We start from the raw sequence: 20,436 nt of genomic DNA on the forward strand, positions 1-20,436 counted from the left end.
ATCTCTTGGCAACAGGAAACAATTTTGTGCTGTAAATTTCGTCTGCAACAATTCTATGTGGGGCGCGTAGATGCAGTAAACAAAAAGAAAAGTTCAATTGCATGTTATCTTCCTGAGACAACTTCATCTGATGATGAAAAATGCAGATTTGAACATACTTTGTATCACAAAATGTGGAAGAAGATGAAAAATGCAGATTTGAACATACTTTGTATCACAAAGTGTGAAAGAAGCATTGGTATGATGGTGGAGTCACAGGTAATGTTTTATTACAGAGGATAGGCCTAATGACAAATAACAGTAATCTCAGCTCCTTTTTAGACTTCTCGTGTTTTAGGCTCTAAACCAGTCACATAATATCTATGAAATTCTTTAGATTGCTCTGTCCAAACAGAGTAGGGAAGCTAAATATTGTGCTTCCAGATTATTCCAGGTTATGTTCAATTATTCCTTTGATGATTCTCCTCATGATCAAACAAGAGAAGGTATGAGGGGGAACTCATCAGTGACCACTGATGTAAGCTATTTGTTGATGTAATTTAAATTCTGTTTCTTGAAGAGTTCTGGATGTGTCAAAAGCATACCGTGTTCCACATCCCACTTTTTCTCCCTTATTTATAAAATACAAGCTTCTTTATATCTTTGGTTGTTGTCAGCAGCCAGAACTAGTGAACTTTGGAGTAAGTGGAAAGATTCAGGAATAACTTATTTGACAAAAATTTAAAAAATCTCTCATCAGTTTTGCTGTCAATGTCAGCACCTTTGAAAGCAGAGTGGGTTCCATCCTGAGTTCTTGATGTTGACAAGCTGCTCAAAATCTGCCCTGTATGAACGAGATGGCTCTTATTCCTGAAATCACTTTTACATTTTCTGCCCTCAAACTACTTTTGATTTGCTGCTGGCTCCATGAAAAACAGAATGAAAGTATTATACAAAAAACTGCAATTGCTAGCAATATGCTGTAAGAATGTAACTACCAAAATAATTTAAAGTTTGCTGTATGTTGGATAGATTTTGATGGTTGTTTCAGTGTTTTTGCAGATTATTGGCTTCGTATCTTCAAACTCGCCTGTCTTCTGCCACTGCTGTATGCGTGGGTTATATTTGAGTTATCAGAAAATAATGATGCATGGAAACAATTTTATAGTTTCTAGGTTATCACAAAATGCATAATCTGCATTATTTCTTGAAATTAAGTGCTATTTGAGCAGTCTAAAATTGTTTTAGTATATCATTTTGTCCTTTGCCTGTGGGTGAGAAATCAAGGTCATAGATAACATTTTACTATGTCCATTTCCCAAAAAGTCATAGTAATTATTCTGCCTCTGAGTTGTTTTTGCTTACAGTTTTCAACAACAAAAACCTTTAAATGACTACAAACCTTTGTGGATATCTTATTCCCTGGTTTTCAAACACATCTGCTTCTGATATCTACTGATCAGTTCCGCAAACCAACTCCAGAGTATGCAAGTTAGCTAAGCTCCCATTTGGCAAACCCAGATTCATATTTCATGCATATGTTTTATGACTGTGTGAACATGTGCTGTCTTCTGTTTTCTTTCGTGGGTGGTAAGATTTTTTTGGTTTGTTGGTTGGTGTTTTTGTGGGTGACTTTTTGCAGGTATTTTTTTGTCATCCAGAATGATGGCTGTTGCTTCTGCTACAGTTGCTTCCGGCCTCACTGATTGTGGCTGGCTTTTATTGCATTCAAGCCATTTTCAGAAAAAGAATGATGCTGGGTTTATAAGGGATATCTAAATGGGTTTGAACTAGAGTTTGTCCTTTGTATCCATAGTCAGAGTATAAACTACATAGCATACAGAGTAAATATAATGAGATAACTGTACACTGAACTTCTCTCTTACCTGTATAACTTTCACTGTCCTCTTTCCTTTGCTGATCATGATGCACAAGACAGAAAAGCATCTCTTTCAGGCAGCTCTCTGTGATCTGATCATCTTTCTGGTACCAGTTCTGGTGTTTCAGCCTAAGGGCTGAAATTACAGCAAACCTACGCTGTTTTATCCAGCCTTGGAATTAGAAGTTACCTTAAGCCAAATCTACAGTTGCTATCTATATATGGGATGTGTGTAGCCCTAATTTGTTTTTAAAGGTTTGCTTTATTAACATATTAGTATAATATATTTTTTAAAAGATTTCCATTCAAAATTGTATTTCAAATTAGCTGTCTCTGAATGCTCTTATCTATTATGTTATAAATGGTTTATTTTTAGAAATATATTTTAAGTTATTTCATTAATTCAGAAGATATGTATATCTTAACTGTTTACTCCTGTTTTTATAGATGGCTATACAACAGATGACATTGAATTTTACTGGCGTGGGGGTGATAATGCAGTCACAGGAGTGACAAAGATTGAACTGCCACAGTTCTCCATTGTAGACTACAAGCTTATCACCAAGAATGTTGTTTTCTCTACAGGTTTGTGGAGGGGAAGCTAAAAGGGGAATTGACTGGGAAGACTTTTAGAAATGAATTAATTATTAACATGCAGTTCAGGATCTGAGAAAAAAAAAATCTTAGAAACAGAAATAAATTAGGGCAGCAACTGTGAATTTTGAAAGGAGCAGTTTTTATTACAGCTTTCATACTGTAAGGCGTCACCCATTAACATATGAAGAGGATACACTAGTCTGTCATGTTAGGTTCAGTCAAGTAAGCTGTATTTTCTGTTTTCATATGAAAACTAATTAAGCCTCTTATACAGTTCAGTGCCCTAACCCCAACAAGAAATGATCCAGCCTGTAGGAAATTTAGGAACATATCTCTTAGTATTTCCAGATGTTGCTTGTGCCAAGCTGTGGGTGTATTAGACTGATTATTTGTCCTTACTGTAAACCCATTAAAATCTTTGTTTGACAGGATTTGTAGTTTAGCTTAGGCAAGCAAGGATCTGACTTTCTGAAGGCTGAAAAGGTGCTTTGTGAGGAGGAGTAGAAAGTAAGATTGGATTTCATCAAAACAAAACAAAATAAAAAAAAAAACCAAATCCCAACAAAACCACAAAACAAAAACCAGCAAAACAAGCAACAAGAACAAGTAGAACTTTTCGGTGACACAATAAATCGTTCAAGGGAGACAAGAGTTGGGCTGGGCTGATATTATGTGATGTTCTCTACCTCCTTGAGAAAGATGCTAGGTGTGTTTAAAAAAAAAAAAAAAAGGTCTTTAAAACTCACTTTCTAGGCATAGATAAAAATCGTCTTTGAAGGGAGTATAGGAGGATCTTGAATTCTTGAAAACCAAGCAGAAATGGGACTTGGATAGTGATCTTTAGGTACTCATTTCAACAGAAGTTTCATGCACCAAAATATTTCTGGTGTTCAGCGACAAAAGGCAAGTGTTGTGTTGCTTGGAGAGAAGGTTGGAATAAGGGTTACACTGAAGTAGGCGTACTGCTTCTTGGCACTGAAAAACACTTGTATGTGTTGATGCTCCAAAATGTGTTTGGATTGTTGTTGAATATTATGGTTACCAGCAGAAACGCATCTGGAGCATACTAGTACCCTTAGAATAAAAGATTATTTAATCCCTGTCCTTGCTAGAAATTCTGCAGCTGATTATCCTGGATTTTTCAACTGTCTGTGTACTCTTATGTTGCATGAAACAATCAAACCAAAATGACAGAAGAATGTTTTCAGGCTTTATACAAGTAAATTATGGCCGTACCAAATATTCTCTTTTAGGTGCCTACCCAAGGCTGTCTCTGAGCTTTAAACTTAAGAGAAACATTGGTTACTTCATTCTGCAGACCTACATGCCTTCTATTCTGATCACTATCCTGTCCTGGGTTTCCTTCTGGATTAATTATGATGCTTCAGCTGCAAGAGTTGCTTTAGGTAGGCATTTTTACACGTCATGCAGTGTGCATTAACTGAATGCTTTTTCTTGCTTCTGGCTTAGTGGGTAGTACATGATTTGAAAAATAAATCTTAGATCTTTTTATGTCTGGCTTGTTAAGCTTTGTCTTATTTGAATCAGGATTTAAATCATCACAATTTAAATAAAAATTAAAGTGATTTCATGTCTGAATTAGCTAACTGTATAATCATTGTAACCAGAATTAGCCTAATTGTCTCAACGTTTTTTGTTGGTTTACTGCTTGGTTTTTTGTCCAAAGAGAATGCATTTAGTTTGCTTTTGCCCATGGCTGTCCAGAATACACATTCAGCACTGTGTTATGGGTTATAAATTGCTTTTCCTCTCAGGTATGAATTAAATAAAGTTTTACTAGGGTTGTATAGCTAACTTCTCCTCAAGTTGAGGGCTTTCTTTCCCTTACTGTTACCTTACATTCTAAAAGGAAACCATTTCCCTAATTAAACTCTAGAGTACTCATATCTCATCACTAATCCCATGTGTGCTTGTTTATGTCCTCATCAGAAGATCTAAGCATGTTACAAAACTAAATGAGTATCTATTACCAAATTTTTTATAAATCAGACCAATTCCTGCCAGTACAGGTCTCATATAGATAAAACAAATGAATCACTTTAAAGGATAAAATTGAGAATTTGACATTTTAACTTTATAGAACGCTGTCTGAGTTTTACCAGTCCTGTGTAGATTTTCCCATAAGAATTCAGAACCGCAGACATTCTAAAAATGCTGGTAGAAAGCAAGATAACAGTGACTCTAGGCTGGTAATTCATAGCAGAGACTCATTAAACTTAGAGTTCAGCTGGTTAAAAACATACTCGTAGAATCCAACTACCATTTGTCTGATTGAACACAATTATTTAGAGGTGTAATTTTCTTTGCTATACAAAATATTAAATACAAAGATAAGATACGGAACACAGAGGTTGCAGGTGGGCTTTTATCTAGCAGGAAAAAAATAGTATTTTTCAGCTTAAGCATTTGAATATTATGAACTATTGTACTGGAAAATTAAAATTAATTCAATCAATAGACATGTCCTTTTTTTTTTTTCCAGGAATCACAACTGTGCTCACAATGACAACAATTAACACCCATCTTCGAGAGACTCTTCCCAAAATTCCATATGTGAAAGCCATTGACATGTATCTTATGGGATGTTTTGTCTTCGTTTTCATGGCTCTGCTGGAGTATGCGTTGGTCAACTACATCTTCTTTGGCAGGGGACCACAGCGCCAAAAGAAAGCTGCAGAAAAAGCTGCCAGTGCCAACAATGAAAAGCTGCGGATGGATGTCAATAAGGTAAACTGAAACAGGGATGTGTTTTTAGCATTGCCCCCGGAAGGCAGCCTTTCACTTCTGCCAGACAGAGCCTTAAAATATAATTTCTTGTAGAAAATGAATAGAGTGGGATTATTATCTTGTTTTAGCTCTGCTGAGCACTGTACTTAGCCACCTCAGCAATGAATGGTGCCCTCTAGCCTGGAAAACAGAATTACTTTTTTCTAAAGCATGAACTCAGTTAAACTTTATTGTGAGATGGTTTTTCTCAGTCAGGATGTAGAGTTAAATATGTCTAATCTGTTTCCAGAGGAACAAATCCAAAATGATGGCTATAGCTGATATTCTAGTAAGAGCTGTATGGAACATTGGAAATAAAACTTAAATTTAACCTACTTCATAAATCTTTCAGATGACCTGGATAAGAAATATTTGCTAGAGAAGTGTTTAAAGCTTGAAAAGTTTGCATATGTTCAATGTATAATGGCCCAGGATACTATTGACTAAGTGAGAAACTGCTCAGAAATTGTAGTGTTTTAAGTGCAGCCACTAACTCAGATCCACGCAGCCCGCTCGCTCACTCCCCCACTTCCTCCCCCAACCCCGCTCCTGGAGGGGCGGGGAGGAGAATCGAAAAAATGTAACTCCCACGGGTTGAGATAAGAACAGCCCAGAAACTAAGGTATAACACAAATCACTGCTGCTACCACCAATGATAATAATGATAAGGGAAATAACAGGGGAAGAGAATACAATACCACCCATTGATACCCAGACCGACCAAGCAGTTAAGTAGCCCTTCTGGGCAACTCCCAGTTTACATCCTGGGCATGACGTGCTGTGGTATGGAATACCTCTTTGGCTAGTTTGGGTCAGGTGTCCTGTCTCTGCTTCCTTCCAGCTTCCCCTCCTCCCTGGCAGAGCATGCGGCTCAGAAAGTCTTTGGTCAGAGTAAAAATTTGAGCAGTAACTAAAACATCAGTGTTATCAGTGTTGTTCTCAGGCTGAGAGTCAAAAACACAGTGCTGCACCAGCTACTAAGAAGGAGAAAAATGACTGCTACTGCTGAACCCAGGACAGAAATAAAACATCAGTGTGCTGTGCACTTAATTTGAAATCTAAAAATGGTTCCCTGGGGATTGAGAATTGAGGCAGAAAATACATTTGCCAAGAAACACACTTCTGGAAAGAGTATCCATTATGCTTAATGACAATGGAGCACTTGCAAAGCACTTGTCGTTTTTCACTTTGACCATCTTGGATGAGTTGCACACAGTGGCAAATCTGGGCTGACTGCTAAAATGTACTCAGTGTGAAATGTATTAACTTTCATATACAGGCAAAATTGGAGAGTTAAATAAAGTTAATTTATTTTGTTTGTTTTGTTGGGGTTTTTTGGCATGGAAAGATTTTTGAGTTTATAATTCAACGTGATTACTCCAATGGGAACGAAACAACTCAGAATTAAAAGAAAAAATCTAAATCAGAAAGAAACTAAGTGATTACAATAATTATTTGTGAAGAGGAAACCTAAGTTTCATACAGCTCTACTAGTGGAATTTCTCATGTTTTTTCAGAACTTCTACATTACCACAGTGTGCCTGCGGACAGAAACTTTTTGTTTCATTTTTGCTGGAACAGCAATAATCCATCACATGTTGATAGCATAAAACAGTTTTATAGGTTATAATTTATAGTCTTTTGAAATGAAGGATTATATTGTCATGGCTCACATCTCATTCATCCATTAATTTATTTTATTTTTAATTTCAGAGAAACATGTTTTAATGAATGAAGGCAAATGCATAATGATGAGATTAATTTTGATGTTCTGGTACCATGGATCATCATTTACCATTGTAAAGTTCATGAAGACACTGTAAAATTTTTTTCTGTCAGCGTTTTTTCAGCAATGTAAAAAATGCAAGCTTTAATTTAATTTGTAAAGTTTATTTTTTTTTTTTAAGCAGTATTCCTTTAAACAATCAAGGCTATTAAGTAAGAAACTCTGTAGGTAGTTTCATGAAGGATCTGCATTTACATTGGGCCAACCAAATACTTCATCTCTAATCAATATCTAACACTGAAGGATTAATTTTATGAAGTATGAGTGTTTTTTTTTGTGGTATTACTCGATTCCTTTTATATCACTACAAGGAACTGAGTAATAAACCTCAAAACATGAGGATGAAAACTCCTGTACAGCTCTGTTTTTGCATTCTGCATAGACATTGTAAAAAAGAGCTATTGGAAGTGCTGCTTATAGTGCAACATCTTTGTTTATACATTATAGGTCAGCAAATCTGTAATAGATTTCTTCAGATTCCAACACCTTTTTTTTGTAACAGCTTCTTACAACTTCTTGAACAAAAGGTGGTGAGAAGCGCTGGTTAGTCCTTGCATCCACAGGTACTTGCAAAATTGAAGTTAATACAGGCTCTATTTATGCTGTCAGCTTCTCTGATGTTGAGAGATTTCAGGACAGGTACAGACATTGGTAATCTCTCTGTTTTAGCTCAGTGTTATTCAGAAGATACTAAAGAACCTATAAAACAGAACTGAAGCACAACAAACAGAAGCTGTTCTTCCATGACTGTGGTATCTCCTGAATTCAGTGTAATCCCTTGGAGATCTGGGGATGCAGGAGGAGAATGTCTGGTTTCTTCCATTTGAGCAAACACAACCATGTTGGCTGCAGAACTTCCCCTGAGTTATTCCATATGAAACTGTGGCCAAATCTTTCTTTAGATTTCATATAACATATACCTAGTATGGTCATTTTGGTTTGGTTTTGTTGTTGGATTTTTTTGTTTGTTTTTAAATCATAGTATGGTTTGGATTGAAAGGGGTTTTTAAGGTCATCTAGATCAATCTTCCTGCAGTAAGCAGGGACATTTTCAACTAGCTCAGGTCACTCAGATCCCCATCCAACCTGACCTTGAATGTTTTCAGGGACGGGACATCTACCACCTCTCTGGGTAACGTGTTCCACCGTTTCACCACTCTTACAGTAAAAAATTTCTTCCTTGTATCTGGTGTGGATCATCACAGAAGACTGTAACTTCATATACTCCCTCATTTTCAAAGGTTGTTGGCTCTGTTTGGAATAATGGAAGGAAGAGAAAGGATTTGGCCTGGTTTGCTTCTTGAATTCTGAAACACAATTAATAAAATCATGGGGAAATTTAAGGACACAAAACTCAAGGAAGTTTCAGACTCAGTTACCAGCAGATACGTTATCACAGACTTGTTAAATCAAATTGGACTTGATTATTTTCTTTGCAGTGACTTCAGCTTAAAATGGCTGTGTGCGTGATTGTTTCGCTCTTGAATCTTCTCAGGCTGCATTCAGCAGTTCATTCCTTTGGTCTAACTCAGCATCTTTTGCCTCTTTTATCTGTAAACAGATGTATTGTTGTTTACAGATAAATCACTGGCTTTCTTCCTATTCTAGACATCAGTCATGTATTTGATACAGCATTCACATAATTTCACCTCTCTTTTCAAGCCTATTATTGTCTTACCTTACACTTTTTCTTCAAATGCTTTTATGGTCTTTATAGTCTCAAGACTTTGAATTTCTTCCGTTCTAAATGTCATAGCACTGCAAGCGTATAGATAAGGGTAGGTAAACTAGGACTGTTGTACGTGTAGTATATATAACCCATTGTTATGCAGTTTTGTTCTGTCAACTTTTCTATTTTAAATAGGAATGTTGATGGTTGTCAGCATCCTTTTTATCATTTGTAGGCACATTTCATACTGTCTTTTCCTGTGCTTAGGACACCAATATATTGTCTGTTCTTCCAGCTGATTAGCAGATATGTTAAAAAATAGGGTGAAATTCTAACCTCTGGCTTCACCATATCATTCAGCTAACTGTCTTCCTGTGAGTAATTGTACATATATCTAGGACATATCATCTCAGTAGTTTTAAGATAATGTATCAAAGGCTTTACTGAAATGCATAGCTTTCATCTGTTAATTCTGTAATTACATAAAAATGGTCTGGAAGGATTTTGTCTAGAAGCCTCTATGAAGTTTCTTTCCTTCTAATTGTAATTTTGGTTTCTGTTTCTCCTTGGGAGACAAGAGGGCAGGGAAAGAGAAACAAGCTACTGTGGTATAACCTTTCAAGTTTTCTCCTTTATGAAGCCTGGCTTTGTGTTCAAGGAGATGATTAGCCTAACCAGGATCTCAATCTAGAGGCTGGTACAACTGCGAATAATTTCTGAGGTAAACCCCCAGCCATTTATACTTAATTTCTGTTACCACAGTTCAAATATGGAAGTTCTTGGTGCTCTCTCAGTACTCATTTATTCTCTGTAAGTTTCATCCAGAATCCAGTAGCCAAAATATTTTTGTTTGATTTTTACATTTTCTCTTACATTGCTGGATCTAGTAATTTTACCTTGGATGTTTCCATCTTGGAACTGTGGCTTAGATGGGCTTGCTGATGCTGATTGCTGTGATGTGTCTGGTGTATCTTCTAGTTTTTGTGTTGTTCCAGATTTTCAGACAGATTACTTCTCAAGCCCTGAATTCTCTTTATATTTTCCTGTATTACTAAATTCCCAGTCTTCCCGCTGCTTATGCTGCTGTTACATCTTTTGGATTCTTTGGCTGTTTTTTTCCTGCAGTTGCTTGTCTAACTCATTTGATCCAGACTACTACATACATTAATTGCCTTCTTTGGAGGTGTAAGTAAGGTGGAAATCCTTTTCAATATCAATGATATGTGTATTTGTTATTCTGGATAGATCAGAAAACCTCCATTACAGCTATGTGCTAATTTAATGGAAAATGTAACTGTCACTGTAGAGACCATGGTAGATGTACTGGGCTTTATGAAATCCTGATTCTTCCTCTGTAAAGAAGTAATTCTTGCATCTTGCCATTTGTACATTTGACAAGGGGTGATCATAATGGAAAAGCAGCTGTATGCCATCCTCTTCCAAAGCAACACAGATTGGAAGTGTGTCAGGTAACAGAGATAATAATCACTGTAAGTATTGATCAGTTTGTATATCAAGGCTCTTGTTAAAAGACAGCTCTAGATCCATCCCTTGATGGAGCACCTTGTCAGTCTTTTCTGAGACATCTCTAAGGTTTCCTTAGCAGGATATTGGCTAGAAACAGGATGTGATACTTGCGCTTTTTAACCCAGATATCAGACCTTATAGAGGCATTACTATATAATGATTTGCTGCATCTTGCCTTCCAATTCTAGTCGTAACTTTCTGACTCTTACATGCATGTTATTTAGATGTGTTTAAATTATTTCTAAATTATTTTCTTTATATTTAGGTCATCCAGGTTTAGAACAGTTAATTATTGCAAATTATTATTTCTTATATAAAATGGGTTTGTTATATTCTTCAGAAGTAATTTGATTTACCACTTCACAGAAGTAGCATTATGTTTTGCATAATGTAAATGCATCAGTTTTAGAATGCATACAGTTGTGGTAATAATTGAAGCCTAGATATTTCCAACCTAGCTTAATGCACAGAGACATTGTGAGTGCACAGCCTATATACCTGGAGTATATGGTAACATAAGTCACATAAATACAGCTCTCTAATTTTGCAATCATGCTGTTGTTACTGGGAGCATTAATAAAGCAATTTCCCTCTGGAAAAGAGAGGAAAAACGTCAGCATATTATGCAACACTTCATAGAACTGGTTATACAGATTTATGCAGTCTTTTTTTTTTTTTAAATAAATGTGAACTGACATTGCTAACCTCTGCGTGTTCAGCTAAGGGTTTGTTTTTTTCTGAACGCAGACTTTTTCTAAATATACTGAGTGTATTTTTAAAACACTGGGCAATTCTTTACTCAGTAGTCTAAGTATTATGTAAGGTGTTCAGACAGCGCACCTGAAAGTTACAGTGCATTGCTATTACTGTGTCAAGTCACAAACAAGACAAATTGTCAGACTAACAGTGTTTTAATATGAGAAATTTGGGTGCCAAGCAAAGAACATGGAACTTCAATATGATGATGAGATTAAATGGCACAGTAACAGATTTGAATAACAATATAAATGCTCTTGTGAAGAAGGAATGTGGGACTTAGAGAGCTAAGAAGTTTTAAATAAGTACAGGCTTGCATTTCATTGCCCTCCTGACCCACTGTTGTTGTACCCAAGCTAGCACACAGCTGCTAACTGAGATGGCAGGGAAAGAGCAAATAGGAGCTTAACCTGCCCTCCATTGCATTTAATGTGGTAACTTTCTTCCCCTTCAAGTTGTCCTTGCTGAGTCTTTTCCTTACAGATTTTTGACCAAGGAAAAGTCTGACCAAGCTTAATCAGAAAAGTTTAATAGTTGTCCTCAGAGCTTTCATTTTCAGAAAATTCCACTGCATTGTCAGAGTTTTAGGGCAAACAAGACCATTCAATTCACTATTTCACACTTGATTGTGCCTAACTGTTATGCCAGTTGCTGACACAACTGAGGATGGACAGTTTCTGGCCACTGTATAATCCAGCAAGGAAATGGGGCTACCACAGCATCTTCCTTCTCCAAATGCACGTTTTCAGATTCACTGGCTCATATACATGTGCTGTTTGAACACAAAGACTGAATACTGTTTCATTGTGTCAACAGTGCCATCCATTACACTAGCACACTTGGAAATGGCACAGAGTCAGCTCAAGTAATGCTTTGGTAGCTGCCATTTCCATGGCAGCTTCCAGACTTACTTTCATCACTCTATTAGTGAATAAGTGGAAAAGTGTGCTGTGGAAGAGTCTGTGCATTTTTTCGCTATCATAAACACAGATGCTGCCTTTACAAAAAAGTGGTGAAATTAGATGGAGTGTGGTCACCTGAGCCAGTATGAATCCATGGATATATGTATGTGGCCCTTTGCAGGCCAACCTATGATAGGTTTTTTTGTGCTGTAAACAGACAAGGTCGCTCTCCTCAGTTTTCAGACTAAGGTGTAAAGATGCATTAACAGGGCTGCAGGCCTGAAATAATGTACCTTGCTCAGAAGCGATGCTCATTAGCTTAGGCTTGGCTAATGCCTTTATTTCCTCTCTGATTTGCTGCTGGCTTTCCTCTGGCTTTTTCAGTTCACAGCAATATTTGCTCATTTTTATCTGAAAAAATCACGTAATGTACCTCTAGTGAGGAAGAATTATTGAAAAGGTACCTAAAACCAGGCAGTATTTGTTACATAGAACTGCACCTTTTACCCTATGCAGTAGAGGTACTTCTAGTATAAAACGTGACTAAGCACGTACAAAATGTTTAAAACAAGATGTAAAAATTTATGGGAAAAAAGAGGATTTTTAAAATGGTTATCTGCACAGAATCAGTTACTAAATTGAACAGGATATTAAAACACTAAGGAAACATTAAGGTTTTAAAATTTCAGTCTAAAATCTCAGATCCTCACTGCTCTGTATTGCTGGAGCTAATACTGCCACTGTCCAGATTTCAGTGAAAGGATTCATCAAGGAGAGTTTTCCTTTAGTTTGCACTACAGGACTGATTCTCTTGATTCAGGGTCAGAAGGTGTTCCTTACACAGAAGTTTGTTGAAGGACATGTAATAAAAATAGGCATGGATTATAAAAGCTCAGCCTTTCTCCTAAATTTACATTCATACATTATCAAGCAACACCTAGCATATGAAAGAATCAGCAATGCACAGAGCACTTGGCCAGCCTTTTTGGGTTTTGTTGAAACCAGAGGTTTAATAGAAGTGAAATTTGAGGAAGTTCCAGTTTTAGCCTGCAGCATTGTGCAGAAGCAGTCAGAAGGTGATTTATTTCCACGATCTGTAGCGGGATTCCACATGACATCTGAATAAAGGTCAAGTCAACTGCGTGAGGTTTTTCTTTCTGCAGCTGTGCTCCTTTGAATGCCATGTTTAATTAATGTAAGACCAGTGTGTGCACACTCTATTTTTTTAAAAGCATATTATCCCTTTTGCTTTTGTAGTGCATCAATAAACCTGCATCCACCTGTGACCCTGAATTAAATATACTTTCGGTTACAAGAAAAAATTCCATTAATGCAGTTTATATCATTATTTCAAATTGTGGGGAAGTAAGGCAAATCATATACAGTGAAGTAGAAGAAATGTATGTAGCTGCAGTCCAGAAGCCATCTGGCTAGTGAATTTGGTGAACTGGTTTCCCAAAACAGATAAGCTCTAACAAGTTTGCCAAGGTTTAATTGAATGGCCATGAGTCAGCCAATTTCCATGCAAAAAATAATTTGTAACTCTAAATTTTATGTGCTAGATGTAACCTAGTTGTGCTCATGAATCTTGAGATCACTGGGCTGTGTACGCTAGGGTGGCACTAAGTGATAAAAATATTATTGTAACGTAGAAGATGACTGGTTTTCAGCCTCTGCTTTATTTATAGTGTCTAAAATGGTCATGTTTGGTTTCTTTTTGCAATTTAGAAGAAATTGACTTCAGATGATCCAAAATTTATAGCAGAAGTGTTTACATAATCAGAATTATAGTATCCCAAACTGGTAAGAAGGAGGATACAGATTTCAAGTCTCTCCTTTATAGTTTTTGCCCATCTTTAGAGTATCGATAACTATTCAGTAATGCTTTACCTTTATTGTTGTTTGTTCTTTAGGCTGTAAGCTTACCTAGCCCAAATCAAGTTAATACTTCAACTGCCCAAACTGTTGTGTTAGAATATATTTCAAGACTCTATCCCAATATTTCAGAAATATTTTTTGCTCAAAATCTGTCTCTCACCAGCGGTGGAAGCATCCTAATTCCCAGGAAAGACATGGTGCATGCTACAGAGAGTGCTTGTCCTACATGAAGGTAAAGATTGAGCAATGTTAATGAGCAGAACAGCCCAAATGACCCAGGAATAACCTATCGAGCAGTATTCAAAACAAAATGTTACTGATGTAGCATAAGAACTGGGCATCCGTTTGGACATGTACAAATTGAATACTTTCTTATATGTGTATAAGTAAGTCCACCTAATTTTACCGTCGTTTAACTGCACATTTTAGAGTCTGGCCCAAATCTTAGGTGTATGTTGAAATCCAAGCCAATGCATGCTAACATGGATATGTAAACAGTTACTGCAGTGCTGACAATAAATTCAATTTTATACAGACAAAGGAAACATATTCTTAAGGGCATTGTTTCACGTATGGATGTTTTGAAGTGTTAGTCACTTGTGCTTTATGAGTTCATACGGCTTCATCTCAGCAGACTCGGTTATTATGTCAAAAATGTCTATATAGCTTTAGACAGGTGCCATTTGAAAAGTATTAATTCTTTTTTCTTCCAGAGTGAACTTTGCATCAGCTGTTACAGCACTATCTACCTACCACACATTATCCTGTGTAGTCAGTGCAATCCCCGGAGATAAGTGGTTTCTAATCAATAAGTCAAACTTGCTGATAAGGTGGCAGATCCCTATTACATGCACTTTGTACTTTTACCTAAGCTTGCTGTAGCTACTGTGATTAGTCAGGAATGTGATGTTACTGGTTTTCCAAACAAAGCTCAGCTGCTAAGAGGCAGGAAATTATTCTATAGATGGTACTGAGGTGTTTATGTCTTAACAAATTAAATTACATGTCTAGGCATGTCATGTTGGTCGTCATTGTGAGAGGAATCTCTGTTTCCACCTTCGGTTCTTAAGAATTTCTGTTCACAGGACCTATAAATGATGAGACCTAAGCTCAGGTGTTATTCTTTGTAATAAACTACTTCTGTTCTCCCTTAGGGATTAGCTCATCATATTTTGCTTTTGGCTAATGGCAGCCCTACTTAACAAAAGGATATTTATTTTGAACTTACAACTTTTTTGTTTCACAAGGTTTTTCTATCAGAAATTCCATCCCTGCTGTCTGTTTTATCCATGGTTTCTGAGCTATTCTGACATAATATGAGTGCTTGCCTGTAGTTGAAGGTTATAGGTGAAAATGAATAGTATATGAAGAGGGATAAGTGTCAATAATGTATCTTTTCATTAATATAAATTTCCCTCCTACTATAAAGCTGTTTGGGTGTAATAGTAAAGCGTAATCACTAAGATGCTGGTTTACTTCATGTTAATAGTTTCAGAGATCTGGTCATCCTTGGAGGATTTCTAATGTACATGTGTAATGTGTGAGTATGTGTGTGTGTGCTATAATTTCCTTGTATTTTACAGTTTCTAATGTATTAGTGTAAGAGGAATTCCTCAAAAAAGCCATCATTTTGGAGTTTCTAGGTAGCAGGAAGATTGTATTATGGTAACATCTCTACGCTTTCTTCTGTGTTCCCTTTGTTTGAGGCCATCAAAAAGGTCATGGCCCCTTTCAAGGCTCCAGAGTCAGCTGTTCTTCCAGTGGACCTGGACCTAGAAGTGAATATCATTTCCACCATATATTTTGCCATCCATCTATAAGATTGATTTTTTTAAAAACCACCACCCTCTTGCATGGTTATTGAACTCTCGTCATTTCTCCTCCACTTCTGCTTCCACTTTTTATTTCCACGGTACTTGCTGCTGCTTTTTCTTCATCTTCATCTTCATCCTCTCATCCTTTCTTGTCCCTGGGAATTTCTCCATTGAGTTTGAACTCTCCTGTTCACCATAAAGAGTCTGGTTCTATGGTTGAACAATCCTTCAGCACCAGGAGATCTTTTTAACCTTCTTCCACCTCCTTTTGAAATCACTTTTACACTTACTTTTCCCCCAGAATAATTTTAACAATTGTTTTCATATCATCATATCTTCCTTGGTCAAGTGACCAGTTGGAAAAAATACATTTACATCACAATGTTATGTTACCTTGAGGAGCAGAGCAAGGCAGTAATAGCACCTCTGAAGCCAGAATATACTTAGGCTAATTGTTGGCTTAGAGGTCCTTATATCTTTTAATTAGTTGTCCTATTATTACCCTAGAGTGCTTTAATTTTAAATGAAAGATAATAGCTGCCTTATCTCTAAGGAAACTGGTCTTGATTTTATTAACTTACAGGACAGAAGAATAATTGGCACATATCATTGTCCAGAAATGTATTCAACAAAGGTATCTTTCATTGTTTTCTAATGTTTTTATCCTCAGAGACTTAAAATTCAGGTCCTGACCACTTATGGTCATTAAAGATCCCATGGCACTTTTTTAATAGTGTGGTCATCTCAACCCCAAGCACCTGGCCAAATATCAATTTCTGTAACTGTTTTGCTTACCTAACATTCCCCACCACCACTCACCCACCCCATAGTTTCAATTGGCTACAGCATTCTCCATTTCCTTGACTAAAATATAGTGTACTGTTCTGCACTGTCAGTCACCACATTTCACCTGAGAGGTGATTGTGCTTCACTGGGAAATAGCTCTTCTTTCTAATGGTTGTAAAGCGCTTTGGGATCCTTTTGAATGGGCGGTGCTGTGTACAATTAACGTAATTCATTATCATTCTATCTCAGGCTTCATTTAGTTACAAAAGCATGTTTTATTTAGAGTTGGGCGAACCTACTTGGTGGAAATAACACTCCCAGCTCTCTCTAATCTGAAAAGGAACCTTTTGTCAAAGGTTGACAAGTTAAGTTAATTTCTCTCTGGGTTTTGGTTTTTGTTGTTGTTGTTGTTGTTGTTTGTTTCTTTCTCTCTTTTCATATTCATTTGTATTTCTGGATTGGAACTTTGGGAGTCCTCCACAGTGGGAATTCAAAATACCATGAAAATGCTGTTCTTGTTATGGTTAATCCACTGTTCCAGGTACAAAAGGGTTAAATTAGTGCTTGAGAAGCACCTGAACTTTGTGGTGCTTACCTGGCTATTCTAACACTTGAAGGTTCGCCCATCACTAATTTTTACCGTATTTTGCATTGTTCTGAAAAATTCTTGGAATATTGAAAAATGCTGTGCTCCAACTCTGTTATCAGTGTGATATATGCAGAAGACGACACTTTGCCCTAGAAGACAGTTTAGAATATTTCTAAATGGGTTTTTTGCCCAGCATCATTAATCTTACTAACTACTGCCAAGATTACCAGATACCTGTAGCATTTTGCTGTGTGAAGAAATATGCTAGAATGAGAACAGAAATGACAAAAGAATCAAAACAAAAAGTTAAATGGAGGAGTAATACCATGTCACTAAAACATGCCTGGATCTAACTCTAATAGACTAAAATAACTATTCTTGTATTTGTGTTACATAGAAAGTATATCAGTGTAAAAAGCACTAAAATTTCTAGTATCATCGCAGATCAAAAGGCTAAAATACTCCAAGTAGATTCAGCCTAAGAAGATATAAGATGTGAACATATTTGTTGGCACTAAAATCTTTCCCAAAATAGTATCATAGAATGCACAACATTGAGGTGAAAATAACTCAGGCTGTGGGCTATGGGGTAAAACCACTGCATTAGTGGTGGTATGTCAAACTTCCCCTGATGTCATTGGAACTGAAGTTTCTATTCTTTTCTTAAGGCTTTGTGAAACTATGGAAAATGTAACTTTCCAAATGGCTTTGCACCCCTCTTGTAAAACACTTCTGTTGTTTTTACATGTTCCTGGAATGAATGAATTACCAAATGCCTGTAATTGCTTTTCTTTTCAGCATACTGAAAGTCTTACAATTTGTCTGAGATCGTATAACAAAAATGAAAGCCAGTTTTGTCTTACCCCAGAAACACATAAGAATTTTCTAAATAACTACACTTACTAGAAGGAAATGTTCAAAAGTTCTCTTTAGAATTTTTACAGATGCATTTGAAAGCTTTTGTGTGTGTTTGCTTTGGTTTGTATTATAATAGCAAAATACTGGTTTTGCCTTAGTTTTGTCTAAGGCAGAGGAGAAATGATTTGATGGCCTTCCTGGCTAGAACACAGTGTTTCCTCACCATGCTTAATATTGTGCTACAAAGTTGTTAAAAGAATTTTTCTCGAGTTCCAGCTGAACTTTCCCATTTTTCCAATGCTTCTCAGAAAAGACTGATTTCCTTAAAACCGTAGAAAATTTGAAGATTTCATATGGCCTTGACAGAAAACATGCAAAAATAGATGATTTGGGCTGCTTCACATTGAGACACTTAATTTAATTTAAACCTAAAATATAATGAAACTAGAGGGGTGCAAACTCACATATATTGAGGAGAAAAAAAAAAAACAAGGGGGAAATCTGGCATCTGGGCAATGCTAGTTTTTATGCATCACTTGAACAGATGTAATCACTCAAATGACAGCGTTTCAGTAGGTTCAAAGAACTTTTGTAGGTATCTGACTTTCCTGTTCATAATACCGTGCAGTGGATGCTACTAAAAGCTGTATTCAACTAAGTTCTCTTATAGTGCCATATAAAATATTAGAAAGGGGCTTTTTTCTTAAAACAATGGCAAATACAGTGCTATATTGGGTAGTGTAGCAGGGTGCCTGCTGCTGCCTTCCAAATATTAGAGAATAGTCTGATGCTATATTATTGTTTAGAAATCCACAAAAGTCACAGTTTGTGCACTTTCAATAAAGATCACTGTATGTATTATGTACATGATAAATTAATAATGTGGCTGAGTTATTCTTAAAGGAGCTCTGAAACAGTTTCACTTATTTGGCCTGGAGTATATCTGCACTGCCATGACTAAGTCAATGTACTTATTTAGCTGCTCATTAGCTGTTATTTTTTCTAGCATACTTTGATCACACAATTTAAAATGCATACTTAGACAAAAGTGGGAGGAGAATTACAATTTCCTAAATAGCCTTACTTTTGTTTCCTAGAAATGGATTATTTTGAAGTTCTCCTACCATACTTCAGATCTACTCCAGGTTGCCTAAGAGTAGAAATCAGTTCTTCATCTTTGAAATCCTCTTGTTTGTCTGAAGGGTTTCTGTACAACTTCATATTAATATTTTTATCTCACTGAACTGCCTTTAAAAATAAATATACAGTAGCTGAAACTACCCATTGAAACAACTGTTCAATGTACATTTGACGTGATTACACTCTGTATGTTATTTTCTTTGCTTGAAATTGCAGATCTCTGCTATTCCAGCATTCAGATTTCCACAGCATGCACTATATTTATGAAATTCATTAGCACTGCAGAATGGAATTTCCTCATAGGTATAGTTTGGCTAAGTTGGTGCATTTCCCCAAGTAACCGGCAGTCCTGTTTGGGATATAGGGACTGAAAATTTGCATTCTTTTATGCAGTGCTCAGAGCCTCATTTTACAGAGGCAGGGAGACCTTGTGAATACCTGAAGTTTTTGTCAGAGCAGAAGCTTTTGTTTGAAAGAAGAAAAGCCAAAACAGACCCTTTTCCATTTGATTTCTCTCTGACACCCCACAAAACTTCAATATTTGCCCAGGATTTCCTATCTAGTGGCAGAATCCCACATTCAAGCTGAGCATTGTACTTCTTTTCCAGGTATTGCTCCTACTCACTGGGAAATACTATTTATTGCATTATGCTATACTGGCCTTATTGTTTCTTGGGTTCAAAAATAAGTATAAACAATTAATATAGTCGCAGCTATGCTTAAAGTCTTTCAGACAGGCTGATATCCAACAAATTAGTAATGTTAGGTCTAGCTCTCGTCAGCATGGCTTCAGTTTGCAGCTAATTTGGCTTCCTTTTCCTCTTGCTAAGTCTTCATTTTTATTTTTTACAGATGGATCCACATGAAAATATTTTGTTGAGCACACTTGAAATTAAAAATGAGATGGCTGCCTCCGAGGCGGTGATGGGGCTTGGGGACCCTAGAAGCACTATGCTGGCGTATGACACTTCAAGCATCCAGTACCGGAAAGCTGGCTTACCCAGACACAGCTTTGGCCGCAATGCCCTGGAGCGACATGTGGCACAGAAGAAAAGTAGGCTACGGAGACGTGCATCTCAACTGAAAATTACCATCCCTGACTTGACTGATGTAAATGCCATAGATCGATGGTCACGCATATTCTTCCCTGTTGTTTTTTCCTTCTTCAATATTGTCTATTGGCTTTACTATGTGAACTAAGAAACAAAGCCACACAGGAAGCAAGAACTGGATTTCTCTTCAAATCGGTTGTACAGCCAAAAGTGGGACTTAGAAAAATTCTATTCAGGACAAAAAGTTATTTTAAAACACCTTAGTTGCTGGCCCACTCTATGGTCTGTTTTTATAATGTTTTGGTTGTATCTGCTAAATCTTAAATACATCAAGTTGAAGTATGGACATATCCCCTTATCAAAATATAAGTGTATTGTGAGTGTGAAGGCAGATTGGATTTTGACAATCACTTCTGTCTCATTGTCCCTCACTCTTT

The 20,436-nt window shown here is 36.6% G+C and overlaps 1 protein-coding gene across 1 annotated transcript in view; it reads left to right on the forward strand.

The window, feature by feature from the left end:
• Positions 1–20,174, forward strand: part of GABRB2 (gamma-aminobutyric acid type A receptor subunit beta2) — a 152,032-nt gene extending 131,858 nt beyond the window's left edge. The window contains exons 6-9 of the mRNA XM_065690325.1: positions 2,306–2,443; positions 3,709–3,861; positions 4,959–5,203; positions 19,800–20,174. Coding sequence (XP_065546397.1) covers positions 2,306–2,443; positions 3,709–3,861; positions 4,959–5,203; positions 19,800–20,147 — 884 coding nt within the window. The 3' untranslated portion in view covers positions 20,148–20,174. The remainder of the gene's footprint in view (positions 1–2,305; positions 2,444–3,708; positions 3,862–4,958; positions 5,204–19,799) is intronic.
• The last annotated feature ends 262 nt before the right edge of the window (positions 20,175–20,436 follow it).

Source organism: Lathamus discolor, chromosome 10, assembly GCF_037157495.1.
Source record: "Lathamus discolor isolate bLatDis1 chromosome 10, bLatDis1.hap1, whole genome shotgun sequence".
Classification (NCBI taxonomy): Eukaryota; Metazoa; Chordata; class Aves; order Psittaciformes; family Psittacidae; genus Lathamus; species Lathamus discolor.